At 49.5% G+C, this 19,443-nt stretch overlaps 1 protein-coding gene across 2 annotated transcripts in view; it reads left to right on the top strand.

Annotated features, from left to right (window-relative positions):
* Positions 1-17,222, top strand: part of KIF26B (kinesin family member 26B) — a 415,238-nt gene extending 398,016 nt beyond the window's left edge. For both annotated transcript variants that reach the window (XM_084791649.1, XM_084791650.1), the window contains 3 exons: positions 6,146-6,348; positions 6,858-7,008; positions 10,331-17,222. In XM_084791649.1, the coding sequence (XP_084647775.1) occupies positions 6,146-6,348; positions 6,858-7,008; positions 10,331-10,479 (503 nt within the window). In that variant the 3' untranslated portion in view covers positions 10,480-17,222. The remainder of the gene's footprint in view (positions 1-6,145; positions 6,349-6,857; positions 7,009-10,330) is intronic.
* The last annotated feature ends 2,221 nt before the right edge of the window (positions 17,223-19,443 follow it).

Here is a 19,443-nt window from a genome sequence, read left to right as displayed (position 1 = left end):
AGTGTTTTAAATATTGAGGGTAGTCTAGTCTGCCAGGTTTTGTTTGTCTGTTGCTTGGTTAGTTGGGTTTTGTTTTTGTTTTTGTATCAAACATATATCTTCCCAGCTCTTAATGTTGAATAAATGAACTGAGCCCCAGGGGATAGCAGGTCTATTTCCCAGCACTGCACAGGTATCTGTGAGTAGGGACCCTTGCTGAACTGGAAGCATCCTAGATTGGCCCTGCTGCTCCTCCGGTTCCCAGGTGTGTGGCCTGATTTTGAGTTAATGAGATCAAGAAACACAGTGGCTATTTCTTGGCACTGGGGGAAGGGAGCTAGCTAAAGGTTGCCAGAATCCTTCTAAGAGACTCAACCTAGACACAGGTGAGAGAGGGTGATAGAGCCTAGTCAGCAAAGAGAAGGACCAAGGTAAAAGAACCTAACCATAGAAGGGAAGGACCAGGGTCAGGGAACCTTCTTGAATATATGATCAAGAGAAGAAAGAAAAGTGGCTGGCTCCCTGAGACACGGAAAGCTTTTTGGAGAAGGCCCCTAGAGGTGCTGGAACATGTGATGCTAGGGCCTCAAGTATAGAGTGAGAGTTACACAGCATATAAAGTGGGCCAGACTGGGCCAGGAGGGAACCGGGTGAGCCCTGGCAGGGTTCTGCCTCTCCATCCACAGCAGTATTTCTCAACCTTCCTAACGCTACAACCCTCTAATACAGTTCCTTGTGTTGTGGTGACCCACCCCCCCCAGCCATAAAATTATATTTGTTGCGACTTCATAACTATAAATTTGCTACTCTTATGAACTGTAATATAAATGTCTGTGTTTGGGATAAACATCAGTTTACTCCAAAGGGGTCATGACCCACAGGTTGAGAACCACTAATCTAGAGGATCAGTCAGACCATTATAGTAGCCTCTACAGTCACAGTCCTCAGTTATGCAGAAGGGCTTGGCTCTGGATTCATAGAGATGAGCAGGACTGTGACACTGACTCGTGTCACCATTTCTCACGTGCCTGTGGCTCTTTCCTGTGTTTATACTTCATCCTGTCCATTCACTGCAGTCCTACGATCTGTACCCAAAGCTAGGACTGTTCTAGTTTGCTTTCTGTTGCTATGATAAACACCATGACCAAAGAGCAAGTGGAGGAGGGAAGGGTTTATTTCAACTTCCGCTTGCATGTCCATGTCACAGCCCTTGTTTGAGGAAAGTCGGGCAAGAATTCCAAGCAGGAGCCTGGAGTCAGGATCCATGGAGGAAAAAGCTGCTTAGTGATTCATGCTCAGACAGCTCTCTTACATAACCCAGGACTACCTGCCCAGGGAATGGTGCTGCCCACAGTGGGCTGGGCCATCCCACATCAGTCAACAATCAAAACTATGCCCCAGAGACATGGCTACAGGCCAATTGGATCAGGGAAGGCCCTCAATTGGTTGTTTCAAGCTGACAAGAGAGAGGGGGAGGGAGGGAAGGGGAGGGGAAAGAGAGGGAGGGAGATGTACTGGTGAGTTGCTGGGGCAGGAATTTGGGGAGGGACAGAAGTGTACTCCCCAGAGAGGGAAGTGAGGCTTCAACACCCAGAATGGCCACAGTCCCTGGCACTAGCACATGCTGTATAGCATCTTCTGACTCAGCAAGGCCCCTTCTCAATGTCAGAATCCTCAGCTGGACATCAGGACAGCAGATGACACAGTTAGACCATTGCTGATGGTCCAGGCACTCCTCTCTGCAGCTTTTGGCCCCTCAGTGCTGCAGCATTTAGTGAGAGTAGGTCTGGTGAAAGTTTCACGAGAGTCCTGGGGCTCAGGGGTTGGGGCACAACTCAGTAAAGTGCTCGCTTTTCAAGTGTGTGGGCCCGAGTAGCATCCCAAGAATCCAGCTTTCGAAATAACACAAAATGAATATGTACTTGTAATCCCAGTGCTAGGAGAGTGAAGGGTAGATCCTGGAGGCTTGCTGGCCAGTCAGCTCAGCCTACTCGGTGAATTCCAGGCCAGCGAGAGATCCTGCCTCAAAAAACACAGGGTGGATGGTGCCTGATGAATAACACAGAAGGTTGATCTCTGTCTCCTTATGTATGCACAAGCATGTACACAAACCCATACTTACACACACACACACACACACACACACACACACACACACACACAAGAAAGTAAAGTACAAAGGATGGCTTTCTTAAACTAAACCCATTGGTGACACAAACTTAGGTGGACAGCTATCAACCCAAGTGTTGCTTTTACACACTGAATGTGTACATGTCTTGACCGTGTGCTAACTGATGAAGAGGCAGTGTGGCAGCATACAGTGGGGCCCTGCAAGACTTCTACTTAGCTGGGGTTTCCTACTGCCCATGGCTTTCTGTTGCTGACACTGCCCCAGAAGGAAGTAGTTAGGGAAGAAATTGAGGGGAAAGCTAGAAATAACACTTCTGAGATAGAGATGGTAAACCATGAGGGAAATACCAGAAATCGTAAGTAGGTGTGGACCAGCCCAGATCCTGGGCACGGGCTTCTCCCTCAATGGCATGGCACATCAAGGTCTTGCTGTTAGTGCCCTTGTGAGTGGTGGCAAGCATGGCCTGTGCCTCTGAAATGTCATTTAGGCCGCTGATGCTCCATGTGCTGGATTCACAGGAATATGTGAGTTAAAGGATGGGTGTTTCAGCTGCTGGGGTTGGGCTCATTTGTTACACAGCAGTAGGTAACTAATACATCCATCCACCCAGCTCGGCCTCTATTCCTCTGCAAACAGAATCATCCTGACAATGCCGAAGGCTGTCTGATGGGCACCTAGCTCTGCTCAGACACTGAGAGACACCCTCTCCCACACATTCTACTACTGACTTCCCCTTTAAAGGGGTATTTCCTGCCATCTGACCACTTGCTATGGTCTGACCACGCAAGTTATCATTTAAATGTGAAATGTCCCCCTACTGGCTTGTGCACTTAAAGACTTGATCCCCAGCTGGCAGCTCTCTGATCCTGTGGAATATATATGTAACAGTAGAAGTGACCGTTTCTGCCAGAGCACCCCCTGTTTCTTGGTCATCGAGATGAATCAGCTGCCTCACATTCCTGCCACCACAGACAGAAGCCACCCTACCCCTGTGGCTTCCCACCATGATGGTGAGCCGGAAGCCAAAACTAATTCCTCCTTCTTAAGTTGCTTCTGCCAGGGAAAATGATGAATGCAGGAGCTTTACCAAAGCTGGGTCAATGGAGACGGGTGAGGGGGTAGCATTAGGGGCATCTACGGCCTGCAAGAACTGCCTATAGGCCACGGCTTCACCTTAGGTCCGTTTGGACACATCTCCTTCACTCTAGGCCAGTCAGAGCTGTGCTTGCCACCTTTCTGATGCTCAACCCTGCTCAGCTTCAGGGCTCCCACTTCACAGAGGCTGGATCTGAGGCACAGAGTCATGGAGCAGCTTGCCAGAGCCACCTGGCTTGTACTTCCCCCAGTAACAACAAAAACAACAAAAACCCACTATCTAATCTAGTCTCATATAAAGGTGCTGGACCCTAAGAGAAAGACATTTGCTTTGCCCCTGTGTCTCATAGATTACTGACTGCACTTTATTGAAGTGTGTGTGTGTGTGTGTGTGTGTGTGTGTGTGTGTGTGTGTGTGTGTGTGTATTTGTGTGTGTAGGAGCCTGGAGGGGAGAATAGAAAGGACTCTTCATTGAGCATGCAACATAAGTACGTGTGCATGATTACACACAGTAAAGATGAAGGCTGGGCAAAATAAAGAGGCCTCAGTGTACAGAGAGAGGGTGTTTATAGACAGTACACACTGTCACTCTGTACCAAATGTTTTCTCTGTGTGTCCTGAGAGGGAGGTGACAGGGTAGCATCCACATCCCCAGCTCCCTAGCACAGGAACACTTAGTCAGTAAGGAGGCCTCCTTGTCCATGTTGAAGAATCCTGGGGGCTGGAGAGATGGCTCAGTGGTTAAGAGTGCCACTCTTCCAAAGGTCCTGAGTTCAATTCCCAGCAACCACATGGTGGCTCACAAACGTCTATAATGTGATCTGATGCCCTCTTCTGGCCTGCAGGTGTGCATGCAGGAAGAACACTATACATAATAATAAATAAACCTTTTTAAAAAAATAAAAATAAAAAAAGAATCCTGGTCCCTTGCCTCCGAGGTCAGAGGCTGTGATTTATCCTTTCTTTGGTCAGTGTTGCTGACAAGAATAGTCACTGGGCTGCAGAGATGGCTCAGCAGTTAAATGCATGCATCACTCTTGTGGAGGACTTGGGTTTGGTCCCATGTCTTAGCTGGTACAAATAGTGTTCCAATAAATATGGACACGTGTCTCTTTATAGCATATTTCACTCCCTGTGGGCACATACCTACAAGTGGGATGGCAGCTCCACTTTTAGCTTTCATACTGTTCCTTACTGTTTGTTCTCTATGCAAACACTATGTGAAGGCCCCTTTTAATTGACATCCTCGCCACAATTTTTCCTAGTAATAATCTAATAAATTTAACCTAATAAAATTTAAATCATTTATTATTGGTAGTTGTGCATGTGTACATGTATACATCACAGTTCCCCTGTGGAGGCCAGAGAATAACTTTGTGGAGTTTATTCTCTCTGGGAATTGAACTTATGTCCCAAGCTTGCACAGATGGCAGCTTTACCCTCTGAGCTACCTCACCACCACCGTCCAGGAATCATACCGACTAGGGTAAAGTAATACCACCCACGTAATCGTGATAAACTTTTCTCTGGTGTCTGATGAGCTAAGCATTTTCCTATATTTGTTGGACATCTAGAGTTTGTACTTCCCCAAGTGACCTAACTTCCTGCCACTAGGACCAACCTTCTAAACGTAGTTCTGTCAACCCCTAAAAGTGCCGCAAGTCAGCAACCAATTCATGGCTATTTATACATGGTCTTCAGCAGATACTTAACAACACCATTGGGAAAATCGTTTGTTATTTAGTTTTTCTTAATCTTAAAACATAGGAAAATATATATGTATAAAGACACATACATATTATGTGTGTGTGTGTGTGTGTGTGTGTGTGTGTGTAAGGATTACTGGGACTAAAGAGGTGGCTTATTTAGTAAAGTGTGTGCCACATAAATATGAGAACCTGAGTTCAATTCCCAGAACCCACATTAAGGGAAAAAAGGAAGGAAGGAAGGAGAGAGAGAGAGAGAGAGAGAGAGAGAGAGAGAGAGAGAGAGAGAGAAGGGAGAGGGAGAGAGAGTCGGGGCTTATCATCTCAGAGCTGGGCTGCAGAGACAAGTGGAACACTGGGGCTTGTTGGCCAGCTTTAGTCTATTCAGCAAGCTCCATGACAACGAGGGAGCCTGTCTCATAAACCAAGGTGGATGATGCCTGAAGAATGAGTGACCTCTGGCCACCACACACCTGTCCACACGTGCATCTACACCCATGCATAACCCTGCCCCCAACACACACACACACACACACACACACACACAGAGAGAGAGAGAGAGAGAGAGAGAGAGAGAGAGAGAGAGAGAGGGAGAATACTGAGACCTCAGGAAAACCGCCTATCATCTTCGTTCCTGCCTCATTTCCTATGGGAATGAAATGAGATGCTTTGTGTACATGAGGCAGGGTTAGGCTACATAAATAATGGTGGAACACTTTCCTGCCATATGTGAGGCCAGAGGCTCCCTTCCTAGGCTCCTCCCCCCAACCCCACCCCAACACAAACAGAGAAGGATAACAGATAGCGTGGTGCAGCTTACAGTCTTCCTCACAGCGTAGACGGCTTCTTGGATAGTTTATAGCATCCAGCATTTACAGTGGTCCTCCATGTACACGGCCAAACACCTGGACCTTGTTTCCCTAGCAAGGACGCCTCTAACGTCGTTGGAACACCCAGCCCAGCTGGGGTTGTGGTGGCAGCCTGACTGATGCCCTTGTCTGCATGCTCTTTGCAGCTAGGGGTGCTTGGAGGGTGGCGCTGTCTGGATGAAGCAAATGATGGGTGAAGAGGCCAGTGAGGTGGCGGGAAACTAGAAGGTTCCATACATGGCTCCAAAGCTGATGGGGGATGCTGTCCATTATGACTGCAGCTAATGAGGGATGCTCACCATGACCCTGCGCTATCCCTTATGTTCAAATTCACCAATATCGCTGTGGCTCCTCCTTGCCTTAGGTTCCCAGCGACGGAGGCTCATTCCAGCACTGTCCCTTGATACCCCCTCACCTGTGAGAAAAACCGCCAGCAGCACAGGGGTCCGCTGGGTGGACGGCCCCCTGAGGAGCACCCAGAGGGGCCTTGGGGAACCATTTGAGATTAAAGTCTATGAAATTGATGACGTGGAGCGCCTGCAGCGACGGCGAGGGGGCACCAGCAAGGTGAGACTGGTTCCTCCCCAAGGGTCAGTCACAATTTCCCACAGATCCTGCCCTAAGGAATAGGAGTTCATGAGGGCCTTCCCAGGTTTCTGGGGTGGGCAGTGAGTGGTGACAGGGCTCTGGTCTCAGCCATAGACTTTGGTAGGTACTGCAGGCTCCTTTGCTGGAACACATTAAAAGCTAGTGAGTTGGAGTCTGATGGGCTGAGGGCCTTTGCTGGCTCCTTGTTCTGACGTTTTGCACACTAGTGCAGAGCAACATTTTTGGGGACGACCATGACCCTTCTAGGTTAGGACAACCTGCAGTAGTCTCCCTAGCATTGGGTGTCTGTTGAGGTAGCCGGGATCCCTACCATGTTTCTGGGAAGTTGAGCTCCTGTCTCAGCCCCTCTCACAGGCTTTCTCTCTGGAGGAGGCTGCAGGGGTGAGTCAGAGCAGAAGGTCCCGCCCCCTGCTGCCCCCCCCCCGCTCTTCCTCCTCCCTACGGCCCATCTCTTCCTCTGTGCACAGGAGGTCATGTGCTTCAACGCCAAGCTGAAAATCCTGGAGCATCGGCAGCAGAGAATTGCCGAGGTGCGAGCCAAGTACGAGTGGCTGATGAAGGAGCTGGAAGCGACCAAGCAGCACCTGATGCTGGACCCCAACAAGTGGCTTCGTGAATGTAAGAGCCATTGGCACATGTCAGTCCTTGCTGTCGCTGAGGTCTCCAGTTAGCACAGTCTAGGAGCCTCACCCAGGACGACAGCCACACAGACTGTCCTCATTTGAGGCGTGGGGCCCGCGGGATGGAGATGTCTTACAGAGCAGCAAGACTATCAGGCCAGGACGACAGAGGGGCGGTGAGAGTTCCTGTGCAAGATGCTTTGTCTTGAGGGTCTCAGTTCAAAGCACCGGGAAGGGAAGTTGGTCTCTCCCACACTTGGCAGAAGATCACTGACAGGAAGGCTCCTAAGTCACAGACTCACAAGGTTGATGTAGCCAAAAAATGGACCAAAACTGTAGATCTCTTAATAGATTAGAATGTGCCACCCACAAATTGCTCCTGGAAACCCCAGAAGTCCAAAGACCAGCTCCGGAGTCATCTCCATTAAATCAAGAATCCAGGTGACAGCGACCACCTGATAGCTATTCACCATGGTGCTGGTCTTTTTGAGAGAGAGAGATTTGATTGTCCCTAATTTATTTGTTCCTAACCATTCCATATGCTGCAGGGTAAGACTTAGCTCGGCTCCACCTGGTACACTGATGTGGGCCGGATCCTGCATCAGCAGCATTCCCAACACTCTCCCCCGTGCCCGGCTCTTCCCCCCGCCCCTACCCTCAGCTGCCTGCATACCCCTTGTGACATTCTCCCCCTGCATTGTCACCCCTCCTGGTGTCCCCGCTGGTGAGGAGTCTCACAGGTGGAGCTTAGAGGCTTAGATATGTGTCCCAAAGAGCTGGATTAAGACGAGGGTGGGTTAAAGGTGCACTTGGGAGGCAGAGGTAGGCGGATCTCTGTGAGTTCGAGGCCAGCCTGGTCTACAAAGCAAGTCCAGGACAGCCAAGTCTACACAGAGAAACCCTGTCTTGAAAAAAACAAAGCAAAACATTAAAAAAAAAAAACTAAACAACAAAAAGAACAGAATGGAAGTGATACCCATAGAGAAGGTACCAGCTCCTGACTGTGCCTACCAAGAGTAATAACCTGCCTTCGCACTGCCTTTCTTGGTAGCTCAGAGGGCAGAGAATTCTCCTGTTTTTGAGGTTGCATCTGTGGCTCTGCTCAAGGTCCCACAGACCTGATTTCAATACTGGCTTTTCTACATGCTGGCTCTGTGCCTTTGGGTGAGGTATTTGACTTTCTGGGTCTTGGTTCCCTTAACTGTAAAAGAGGAGAGAGGCCAGGGTGGTTCTAGGCTTGGGCAAGTGCTTATCCTGTACATCCCAGAGGAGGAGTTTGGCGTCTTGATAACAGATGCAGTTAGTTATGCCAGCGTTCAGGCAACTAGATACCCTGGTAGGCAGAGGCTTCCTCAGTGCCTGCCTGTGTGGTGTGGTTAGTTCCTTGGGTGGAAATTTGGACAAAGACACAAACTCTCCCACCAAAAGTGTCCTCATCCCAGGTGGAATGAGACCAGCCCAGGAATGAGGGCATGGGCTAAACTCTGCCTGAGACATAAACGGTTTGATGCCTCTTTCTCCTCCCCTGCTCTCCCCTGCTTCTTTCATGGACCCCTGGCTCCTCCCGGAGCACAGGGGTATCCCTTAGGCAGTACCCTCATTTTCACTATCTACTTTTATTGTTCAGGAGCAGCTTATGCCCAAGGCGGGCTTGAAAATGACCTTCATTTTCCAAACTCAATTCTTTTCCCCCTGGGATGTGAATGAGCCCATCCCTACACATGGGCCTCAGATGCTTGGAGGGGGCGATCTCTCCCTTCCTGCCTTGGCGCATGTCAAGAGTCAGTAATTTTTTTTTTTTTGGATGCTGATTAAAACAACGAATAGAGGGTTTCATGAAAGGGGGAAGTACAGATTTAAAAAAATAAATTTAAAACAGAAATGGAAAAAAAAAAAACCCAAGGAGGCCGCATGCACACTCTCCCTGACGGGAGGCAGGCAGTGCCATAATGGTGGTGTGCTGGGGTCCACCTCCTTCCCCCTCTTTACAGTGGGGCCTGTGATGGTGCCTGCTGTGCTTGTGGGAGGATGAGGCCCTGATTTCAGTACGCTGGGGTGAGATGCGGAGGCCCTGAGTTTGGGTCTAGCTGCAGTCCTCATTAGTGATATAACCTCGGACAAGGACCCTCCCTGACTAGATCCACGGCTAAAAAGAACTCCACTCCAGTACAGACCCTTGTGTTTCTGTCACGGGTGTGGTTTTGCACATCCATCGCGTTTGTGTTGTGTTATTCACATCAGCAACTCCAGATGGATAGGAGAAGGGGGAAGGGGTTCCTCCACTTCCTCCTCTTGTGTTGACGTTAAGAAAACAGTGCCAGGAGGTAGTGCTGTCCAGCTGGGAATCCTGCTAGGACACCGACACCCGTTAGTTGCTGTCCATGCAGCACTCCCCACATGGACCTTTTGTAGCACCCCTGGAACTAGGACAAGGCTATCTATCACTATGCTAAGCCATCATGGGGCAAAGGGACCCCAGATACCTGCCCCTCATGAAGGGAATACGCGTGTATGAATCTTTGGTGCTATTATAGGCCTGAACCCAATGTAAGGCACCATGGCCACATGACTCAACTTGTCTTTTGAGCTTAAGGGTATCTTAACTATTAGTACATGTGTTTTAGACATCATATATATGCCCAGTGACTGGTGATTGAGACTGGTGAACCTGGCTCAGGTGATGGTTCATGCTGACCACCTCAGCTCTCTCAGGAAGAAGAGACAGAAAGACTCGGGTATTAAGGCCAACATCAGCTACCCTGAGAGTCAGAGGCCAGCCTGGGACACAGGAGACCCTGCCTAAGAAACAAAAACAAGCCAACAAACAAAAACAGGCAGTGTGGGGTTGGGGGGGGGGCAGCAACACATAGCCCAGGAATGGGAACCTGCTTTCTCTAGGGAGGTGGGTGATATGCCTGTCACTCAGGCGGCATCACTCTTCAAAGGGGGACCCTTGCTGTCACAGCACAGTTGCCTTGGCTTACAGAGTGGTGGAGTGGGGACCTCACAAATCTGTGTTGGAGGCAGCTCAGGTAGGCATGGGAAGATTCTAGACCACTTCTCTATTCCTTAAGACCTGTCTCTGAATGTCAAGGAGCTAGAAGCCACGATGGGTTTTCCTTTCCTAGCAGATGCTGAGGACCAGGCAGGAGGGGGATGTTCATGTTGCACAGCTGAGGCCACCTTAGCCCAGAGGAGGTGGAGGAGGTGGGGGAGGTGGGGGGAGGTGGGGGAGGTGGGGGGAGGTGGGGGAGGTGACGGAAGTGGGGGAGCTAGCCTTTCCTAGCTCTCCCAGCTCCAAGAGCTCTTTTCTCTTTCAGTTGACTTGGAACAGGTCCTGCAGCTGGATTCCCTGGAGTACCTGGAGGCACTAGAGGGCGTGACAGAGCGCCTGGAGAGCCGTGTCAACTTCTGCAAGGCCCATCTGATGATGATCACTTGCTTTGACATCACCTCCAGGCGCCGATAAGGACTGATGGGCTCTGAGCCGTCAGTCCCTGGCTCCTCCAGGACTTCAGCAGGACACCGCCCTCCCAGGCCCTCTGTGCTGGCAACACTCAAGACACTAGGATGAGGATGAAGGTTGGTGGCAAGTCTGGAGTGAGCGTGGAGCGAAAGGCGATGATTCCTTTTGTTTTCTGTAGGGAGGAAAGGTACAGACAACACATGGAAGAGGAAATGAGTGATGGGAATCCCCATGGGACTGAGGAAGCACTTTGAGGAACCTTGAAGAACTGTACATAAAGACCGTTAGCAAAGAAACTCTTACCTTATGGTTGTGAGGAAGGGGAGGGTGACGTGGGATTACCATTGAAAGCGGAACACCACCAAGATGACCCAGAATGATGGATTAAGTGCCTTGCAAATCTTTATGATTACCCAAACATTTGTGTTCGTACTTTCTTGTGTCCAGATGGTGCTAGTCAAGAAGAAATCGACAAAACAGAAAACTCAACCCAGTTTTTGAAAATGTATTTACAGCTTGTTTTCTCTTGGTATTTTCTCTTGTTTCTGATTCACTGTGTGCTATTGTTTGTAGTGATGTCTCCTAATCGGATTGCAGCTGAATAAATGTTAACTGTCTTTCATGGCTATTCTGGTAAGGCCACTCAGAACGTGGAAACTGTGTTGGCGTGAGCCAGTGTGTTTCCCAGGGCGGTTCAGAAGGGCAGGTGACAGGTGAGATGCCACCTTCCATAAGCGACAAGTCAGCTGGGGTCCATCTGCAGGGTCGAGCATGGGATGGGTGCACATGAGCTTTAGGGACAAGAAGTGTCTTTAAAGGGAAGGGGTCTGTGTGACCAGGGCCCCTGTTCTTGTTTGTTTTATGCATTCGTGGCTTTTGAAACAAGCTCATGTTTCTTCCTAGGTCAGTTTCTTTCTGGATGGAAAGTTTGGACAATTCCAGATGAGTCCTGTTTCTCTGTTTTCGTGTTCTGTGGTGTTACTGACGCAGAGTGAGGCTGTCTGTGTTGAGGCTCTCGGGGGTCATGCAGGTGATGCTCAGCATGTATTTAGAAAAAGGATGCTTGGGGCTGTGGAGCTTTTTGCCAGCCAGAATCCTTTTCAGTAGCAAGAGGCCAGCTCACCCCTGTCCTAAAGCTTCTGTGGCTTGTCCACGCAGCCTTGGCACCCTGAGGCAGAGAGAGGAACCCACCCCTATATTGCAGAACCCTGGATACATGTGGCAGAGTTGAATGAATGTGGAGACCTAGATCTCCGCCCCACCCCCACCCCCAGGCAGCCAAACAACAACAAAAACAAAAACGGAGGCCTTCATTCTCAAATGACTCCCCTCCCTTCAGGGTTGTTGGACCATGTTAGGTGTATAGGGTTGGGCATGGAATGACCAGGCATTGCTTATAGGCTGCTGGAACAACTGAGCATCCTGCAAGGTCCAGGAAGTCTCCTCCTTCTCAGAGCCTCTGCAGCCTACCCGCGCATACACATGCTCCGGGTGTTAGGAGGAGGACGGACGGCATCCTCACCCTCCCTGTAGCACATCTGGGCCAGCCCTGGTAACAAACTCCTCGGCCCCAGATGCTCCCCCAAGGAGAAAGAACTTTGTATTTCTGGACCAGCCCTCTCATTGGACACATGTACCCAGCACAGCATGGTGTGGTCTGTGGTCGGCAGAACTCACCACACAGGAGCTGATGTCATATGAGTGCCATGTTACCCGACCCTTGATGTAGAACAGGGCACAGATGACACCACCACCTTGACAGTTTTAGAGGTTAGCTCTGTTGGTCAAAAGCTGGCCCCACGAGGGAGGCGGGGAACCAGCTGTCCTACTTTGCACATTCCTAAGAGTGGACTCTTATGCAAAGGGGTCCCAAGCTGCTGGCTGAATGCCCTAAGCCGTGGAATAGCCCATTCGCCGCCCCCCGCCCCCCACTTCTGTGCATCCTGCAGCTTTTAAAACTATGTCCCCTGGGGAAGCAGGCCCTTTCCAGACCTCCTACAGCTCCTCCCCAGTGCCATTCTGCAGGAGTCCTGGGCTCGGGGCCCACCTCAGCCTCATGACACATGTGTGCACGGGCCTGCTTAACAGCAATGTTCTTGGAAGCTTCTGGGCCCATAGCGATGCCAATACTTTGAACATCTGTTTTGATTGCTGGTTTGAAATACACTTCTATATTTTGTATTTTCATGAAAGGCTTTGATTTGGGCTTTTTGGTTTTTTTTTTTTTAAGTGAGCCTGCCTGGGTTTCTTTTCCCAGGCAGCTTGGCTTTGGGCCCTGCTGCCTTTTCCCTTTAGCCCTGAGGTCACCAAGCCCCAGTGAATACTTCAGCAGGCCACTAGCGGTGCCTTTGCTGAAGGGAGACCACGCTGACCCATCTGTGGTGAGCAGAACCTCAGCCAGCAGGTTCTCCTGGGAGAGTGGCTCTCAGTTGCCCCTGACCCCGACTCAGATCTGTTTGCATACATTCCTAGCAACTGTATGCTCCAGCACCAGTGGCTTGGCCATATTATCAGCATTACTTTACCAAGCCAGGTTAGTTCCCAGGACACCACATCCACATGGCAGAGCATCCCACAGGATCCAACAGGCTGTGGTGCAGCAAGGCGTGTGTGTGTGTGAAATAGTGCACACCTCTTGTCCATTCTAATCTCCTGACGCTCTCCAGAGAAAGCTGTAAACACCTTAGCCTACCACATTGCATGATAAGCTTTGTGGAGAATTCCTGCATCCCATGATGCACCTGTTCCTTTCCCTGCTTATGAGCTGCCTACGGGAGGACAGCTGTTTAGGCACAAAAAAGTAGCCTTAGCATCTGAAGACAGTTCCAGAATGAGGTGGTACCAGGCCTGGCTTGGAGGCACATAAATAAATAAATAAATAAATAAATAAATAAATAAATAAAATAAAAAATAAAATTAAAAAGGCGGGGTGGGGGTGGGGGCAGGTGTAAAGGGAATGTCAAAGAACTCAGTTCTAATTCATTGTCTGTCCACAGAAGGCCCAAAAGTGTCCCTTTGAAATTAATATTTAGGTGTGCATGCCTTACGTGCATTCTGCTCACTCTCCCACTACTCTAGCCCTCCTTCACAGAATTTAGGGTGAAGCATTTGCAGCCGAGTAAAACTAAGCTGCGAGACAGAAGCATCGTTCTCCTGGGAGGAGGCCCCTGGTTCGTCCCACCTGGGGGCGGGTGGCTGTGCCGCTCTCCCAGGGAGCCTGCTGTTCGCTTTATCTTGGCTTTCAATACCCACCTAAGAGTGGAACGCTTTGATCTTCTCCCTGCCTGAACCCTCCTGGACACCCTAGGAAACTGTCTCCCACTTTCATCTCAGGAGAGCTGAAACAGACACACACCTCTCTCTCTCTCTCTCTCTCTCTCTCTCTCTCTCTCTCTCTCTCTCTCTCTCTCTCTCTCTTGGCTTCCATCTCCAATTGCTGTTCTGAACTCAGGAGAACATAAGTTGCAATTGCCCCCTCGAGACACAGCAGTGACCCAAGCCATGGTCCCCAAGCAGGAAAGGGCTCATGAGCTAGAGTAAAAACCACCATTATAGGCTCAGAAAAGGGGGCAAAGGGGTGGGCAGCATCAGGCAGGAGCCAGACCCTATTTGTCATGAGTCAGCCTTAAGCCTGGGTCTAACATCCAGGGAGGAGCTCTTAGGCTGTGTGTGGGAGGTTCAAAAGGACCTGACACCCAGATTGGACTTGCTGCAAGGGTTTCCATACAAACTCTTAGCAAGAATAGCACCTGCCATGTGCTCTCACGTCCTTGGGGAATAGCCACCTTCTCTGGCCTGCGGATTGCATGTTCCTTATTAATTTGGGTTCCTCCATGTGCCTGCCTCACAGGCTTGCATTCCAAACCTGCCATCTGCCCTTGACCCCCCCTTAGCGAAGGTGCGGTTGGCAAGGGGCCACAGTTGGCCTTTGCCGATCTGTAACCGAACCCGAAGTGAAGTGAATGTCCTTCGGGTTTCCTTATTCCACCAAGAATTGTAGTCTGTAAAAGAAATTACTAAAAGTGAGCTCCTTCCAAAATTGAAAACAGATTTCCCAAATGTTGTTCTTTCCTTGGGACACATGCAAAAACATTTCCTCCCTTTTAGGGTAGTTTATCTTTAAAACCCAAAGCCAGGGCCCATTAGAAACAGGTTGAGCATCCTGCGTTCTGTGAGTCGATGCTGACTAAGCCGTCATTGTCCTGAGGTCTCCCTGGCACAGTCCAGCAGCATGTCCTAGATTTCCACATTACAAGGGGAGCACTCAGTGCTAACACATGTGCGACAGAGAGAGAGGTCCACACAGCCGCTGTTCTCCATGCCAAGTTAAACAGCTGAGGGCAAGTTTCACAGACACGGCTGGTAAATTGTTCTAATTTTTTTTTAAGTGATAGAAACACAATGTTCTTTTGCATTAGATAGAGCGCTGCTCTCCTAGACATCATCTGTAAGTGTTTTACAACATTACAAAGCTGTTTGTGGCAACGAATAAATTGCATCCTTTAGCCATCTTCCTGATGTGTCGTATAGAACATATTTCTAAATGACAAACTCTGAATTATTTCCATAAGAATAAAAGCAGGATTCTAACCCAGGAAACTCTCTTAAACCCAATATATCTTCTCCAAAAAAATTTTTTTTGAAAATTCCTAAGACTTGATTTACCCATCCCTAAACAAACAGATTCTACTTTAGGGTGATCCTATGTAAAATCTGAGGTGATGTCACAGTATTGGACACAGCGTGGCACTGTGGGTAGGGTCACACCTAATATTCTCCACAGCAATTCCTGGTGTCACATGTGTGGAAGTCAACATTCCAATGCCAGAGTCACACATCTGGTTTATGTACACTTAGAGTGACCTTCCCTCAAGGAGTCTCCTGTCTCTGTTCCCCACACTGCCAGCCTCTTATACTGCCAGCCTTGATTTACAGAGACATTGTCATTGATTTGTAACCTCAGAACATTGTCCTGTAGCACCACTTGTGTTTCTGGATCTATTTATGCATCGTGGGCAGGAACGCCCTCCACGTGTTCTTAGTTGAAGTGGGTGCTTGCTCGGTCTGCATTTGTCATTTTTCTTGTTTTCCTTACTCCAGCAAAGTCTTTTAGCAGAGACATGGGCCAGGGGAGGGAGGATGGATACAGACAGGGCGGGGTTCCGGTCCTCACACTGCAGAGCTTTGCTCTGGATCGCAGCTGTCTCTCTAGGAGGCAGCCAAAGGGACCGAGACAAAGTTCTTCCTTCCGAGTCGTCAGGGTGATGAACTTGGAAATCAGGTTCTGTGGGCCTCAGTAACAGAGGATCCAGCCTCCTCCAACGGGTCTCCACCCAGTCCCTAAGGCAAGTGCAGACAGTATTAAGTTCTGCTCATCCCCAAGACCCCCCAAGAGGTCCTCCCCATGGATAGATGTTGTGGCTCTCTGTTCTAAAGAAACCAAAGCACTTTAGTGAGTCTTACAGCCCATAGTGCTGATGGCATGTGTCCCCTGAGAGACAGAGAGGGGTTTGGGCCAGTAGTCTCATTTGAGAGGCAGCTAGAACTAGGAGGAAAATTCCGGAGCTAGAAGGCAGGAAGCTGGGGCCACATCACTAGCTCTGAACCTTGGGTGGCCCTGTTGCATTTAGCTGGGCCTCCCTGTAGATGCTTGGGGGGGGGTCAGGTCATAAAAGCTGCCCTCCTGGGGTAGAAGAAAAGAAGAATGGTGTGACTGGTGGGACATGCTTTGAAGGAATTAGAAGCTCTCTCCAGAGAAGGGGAGAACCATAGAAAAAATTTACATTGATAGTCACTGACTGGTGAGGCTCACAGCAGAACTGGGACATGCGCCCAGCCACCTAGAGTGTCCCTACTAGACCACCTTGTATCCAGGGTGTGTACATGAACACACGCTGCTCTTCCGAGCCAGTGTGTGTACATATGTGAGTGTGTCTGTACAGGGGGTGTGCAACATAGATGAAGAACATAGGACAGAAACCCCGAGTCCTAATTCTAACTGTGGCCTGGGACGCATGACCACGTCTTCTGGGACTCGGATTTTCTAAGCTGTAAAATGAGGACATTGCGGTACATGATCTTTGTGGTTCGCCCAGCTTTGGCTGTGAGAGTCCACACCAAGTGATGTATGTATGTATATATAGATATGCTTATCTGTAGACACGGGCCCATCGGGAAACTGGAGACAAGGCCTGCCCAAGCGCATCGGTTGTATCAGAATCGGCGGCTTCACCAGTCCACAAGCCTTCATTTTCAAGATGGTGGCATTTGGCTGTCATTGTTTCAAACTCACTGTCTCACTGGGTAGAGGATTGGTGCTGTTTTAAAAAACTAAGTTCTTAGCTCACATGTGTTTGCTGTTGCTTTTTAAAACACCAGTCATTTGTTCAATAGTCAAACTTTTAACTCTTCTGCCTTGGGCAGGTCCCCAACAGCCGGTTTTGCAGGCTGGGCTTTGTGTATGGGCTTTTGCATAACTACATACAAGTTAGCTGTTGGCTTGATCATGGTAAATATGAACAGATTGCCTGGAGAACAGTCCAGAAAAGAACTGAACTCTATAGCTCTCATCAACTGGTGACATGAAACCATTAAGCTATGTGCGATTTCCTGGTGTGACAATGTTGTTCGCTGGCTACGGTCTCTGACTTTGTGGCACATGAGGTATAAAATGTTGTAAAAAAAAAAAAAATCTGGTGTTTAAAAGAATCAAACTATGGTGGCATTAAATGTTCACTTTTATTCTACTCAGAGTCCTGATTCCTTTTCTACCCAGGAGGTCCTTTTGTGCATAAGGGGACTACAATTCAAGGACCGGGTGCTAAAGTCACACCTTAGCCTGGAGGACCCTAGGCCCAACAGGTCTTCTGGGATTCACCTGTCTATTCCCTCTATGGATTCATCCTCCAGCAAGTCAGAGACTAAGGCAGAGATGGATGGAGGTAAGAGCTAAGTCACTGAATCCTAAGAATGGTCCTCTGTCCTGAAGAGTCAGCTGGCATCTTCTATCTCCGGTCAGTAAGTCCGGTGTCATACAAAATCAGCATGTTTGCAGTGGCTGTGTGTGACCCGAGCCTGGACACAAGGGTTTGTCATTACACTGGTGCTTGTCTCAGCTTCAAGGAGCACATCCTGGAAGAAGGAGCAGAAAACATCTAGAATGTACAAATATCTCCTAGGGTAGCCCCTATCCCCAAAGACTGGCTCTCTCCTCCAACGCAGACAACAGTGGGCACCTCCAGGCATCAGAATGCACCTGTGCCTAGGGGACACTGTGCCAGGTGGCCAAACAAACACATGCTCCTTTCTGGGACTGCTCTGCATCCTGTCCCTGCTCTGACAGCCTTGCCTGGCTTGTGGGCCTTTAAGATCCTAGACAGGACTTTCCTGGACTCCCGATGGGTTACCAAGGAAGAAGCCATAAGTTGAAAGAGAAATCAGGGTTCTTAGTGGTAACACCTGCTGTGGGAGCTCAAGGAGAGACGCTGTGTGCTGATCACTCCGTCGGGAGAACAGAGAAGACAGGTCTTGGAGGGGACTGCCCAGTCCTTTCTTTTCTCCATCAAGATCGCCATCTCTCAGTTCTCCAGGGGTCAGGCACGATCTCAGTTCACATCTGCCCTCACCGAGGGGGGTTGGCAAGGAGAATGGGTGTGGTCATCAGAAGCAGCTTGTCTTTTGCACTGTCCTGTGGATAGATCGCTATCCACATTACTGTGTGTGTCTGTGTCTGTGTGTCTGTGGTGCACATATGTGTGACCTAAGTGTGGATGCCAGAGGTCAACCACAGATGGTGTTGTTTGGTCACCGTCCACCTCATTTTTTGAGGCAGGGTTTCTTACTGGCCTGGAACTTGCTGAATACACCAGGCCATCCTGCCTCCCATCTCCACCTCCCCAGTGCTGTCATTACAAGCACACACCGCCACACCTGGCTTTTTAAAAACATGGCTTGGTTCTGGGGAATCAAACTCAGGTCCTCGTGCCTTTGTGGCCAGCACTGCACTGACTGGCCATCTTCCGAGACTCCTTTCATTTGTTCCATATGTGTGACCACGTAGCTCTCAGAAGCAACCTAAGAGAAGAAATATTTATTTTAGCTCATGGCTTCATGGCATATAGTCCATCCTGGAGGACATACCAGGTAGGGTGGTTCATCCACAGTGATTCTGAGGCAGCTGCTCCCCTTACCAGGAAGCAGAAAGAAAGCTAGGCTACAGCCCTCTAGGCCTGTCAATGACCTCATGTTCTGAGGTTCTATGACCTCCTCACATCATGGCAGCAGCTAAGGACACAGGACACAGGACACAGGACACAGGACACAGGACATAGGACACAGCAGCTAAGGACACAGGAGCCTGTCGGGGATGTCTCACTTCCAACCCATGACGTCATTCTTTTCTATTCCTTCATCTCAAGGAGGACACTAGTCAACCTGTCCATTGCTAGTCTGTCCACCACAGTCCTATAATGCCCATGGTAAGCTGCCCTTGGGACTAAGAAAGTCATGAAAAGCCATGCAAAGGGATTCCTTCATCCTGAGTTATGGGCGGGATATTCCTATTCCCAGAGAGCCTTTGTGTCTTATACAGCAGCTGTCACAGTGTCCGAGGGTTCCACCTGCTCCACTAGCTGGAAGCATTTCTACAAAATCTTTATAAATATGTGCAACACATGTTTGCTGCTCATGAGTATGGCCATGAAGACTTGACCTGGACGTTGTGGTGGCTGCTGGCATTCTGGATGTTTCCTAACATCCAGAACCAATCCTGTAGCTCACTGGGCACTCAGCCAACACCAGCTGAATGAATGAGTCAATCAACCGTCTTGGGGAGGTTAAGCCATGGGAGGGGGGGGGAGGCACAGAACCCCCAGACCCCTTGAGGAAGGGCCCAAGGACTGACTTTGGAAACCCCTAGCTAAGAACAAAGCCCACAGTTCACAGAGGACAGGCAGCAGTACCCAATGC

This window comes from Acomys minous, assembly GCF_964271855.1.
Source record: "Acomys minous genome assembly, chromosome: 1".
In the NCBI taxonomy this organism is placed as follows: Eukaryota; Metazoa; Chordata; class Mammalia; order Rodentia; family Muridae; genus Acomys; species Acomys minous.
Note: the sequence above shows the minus strand (reverse complement) of the source record. Positions and strands in the feature narration are given on the sequence as shown.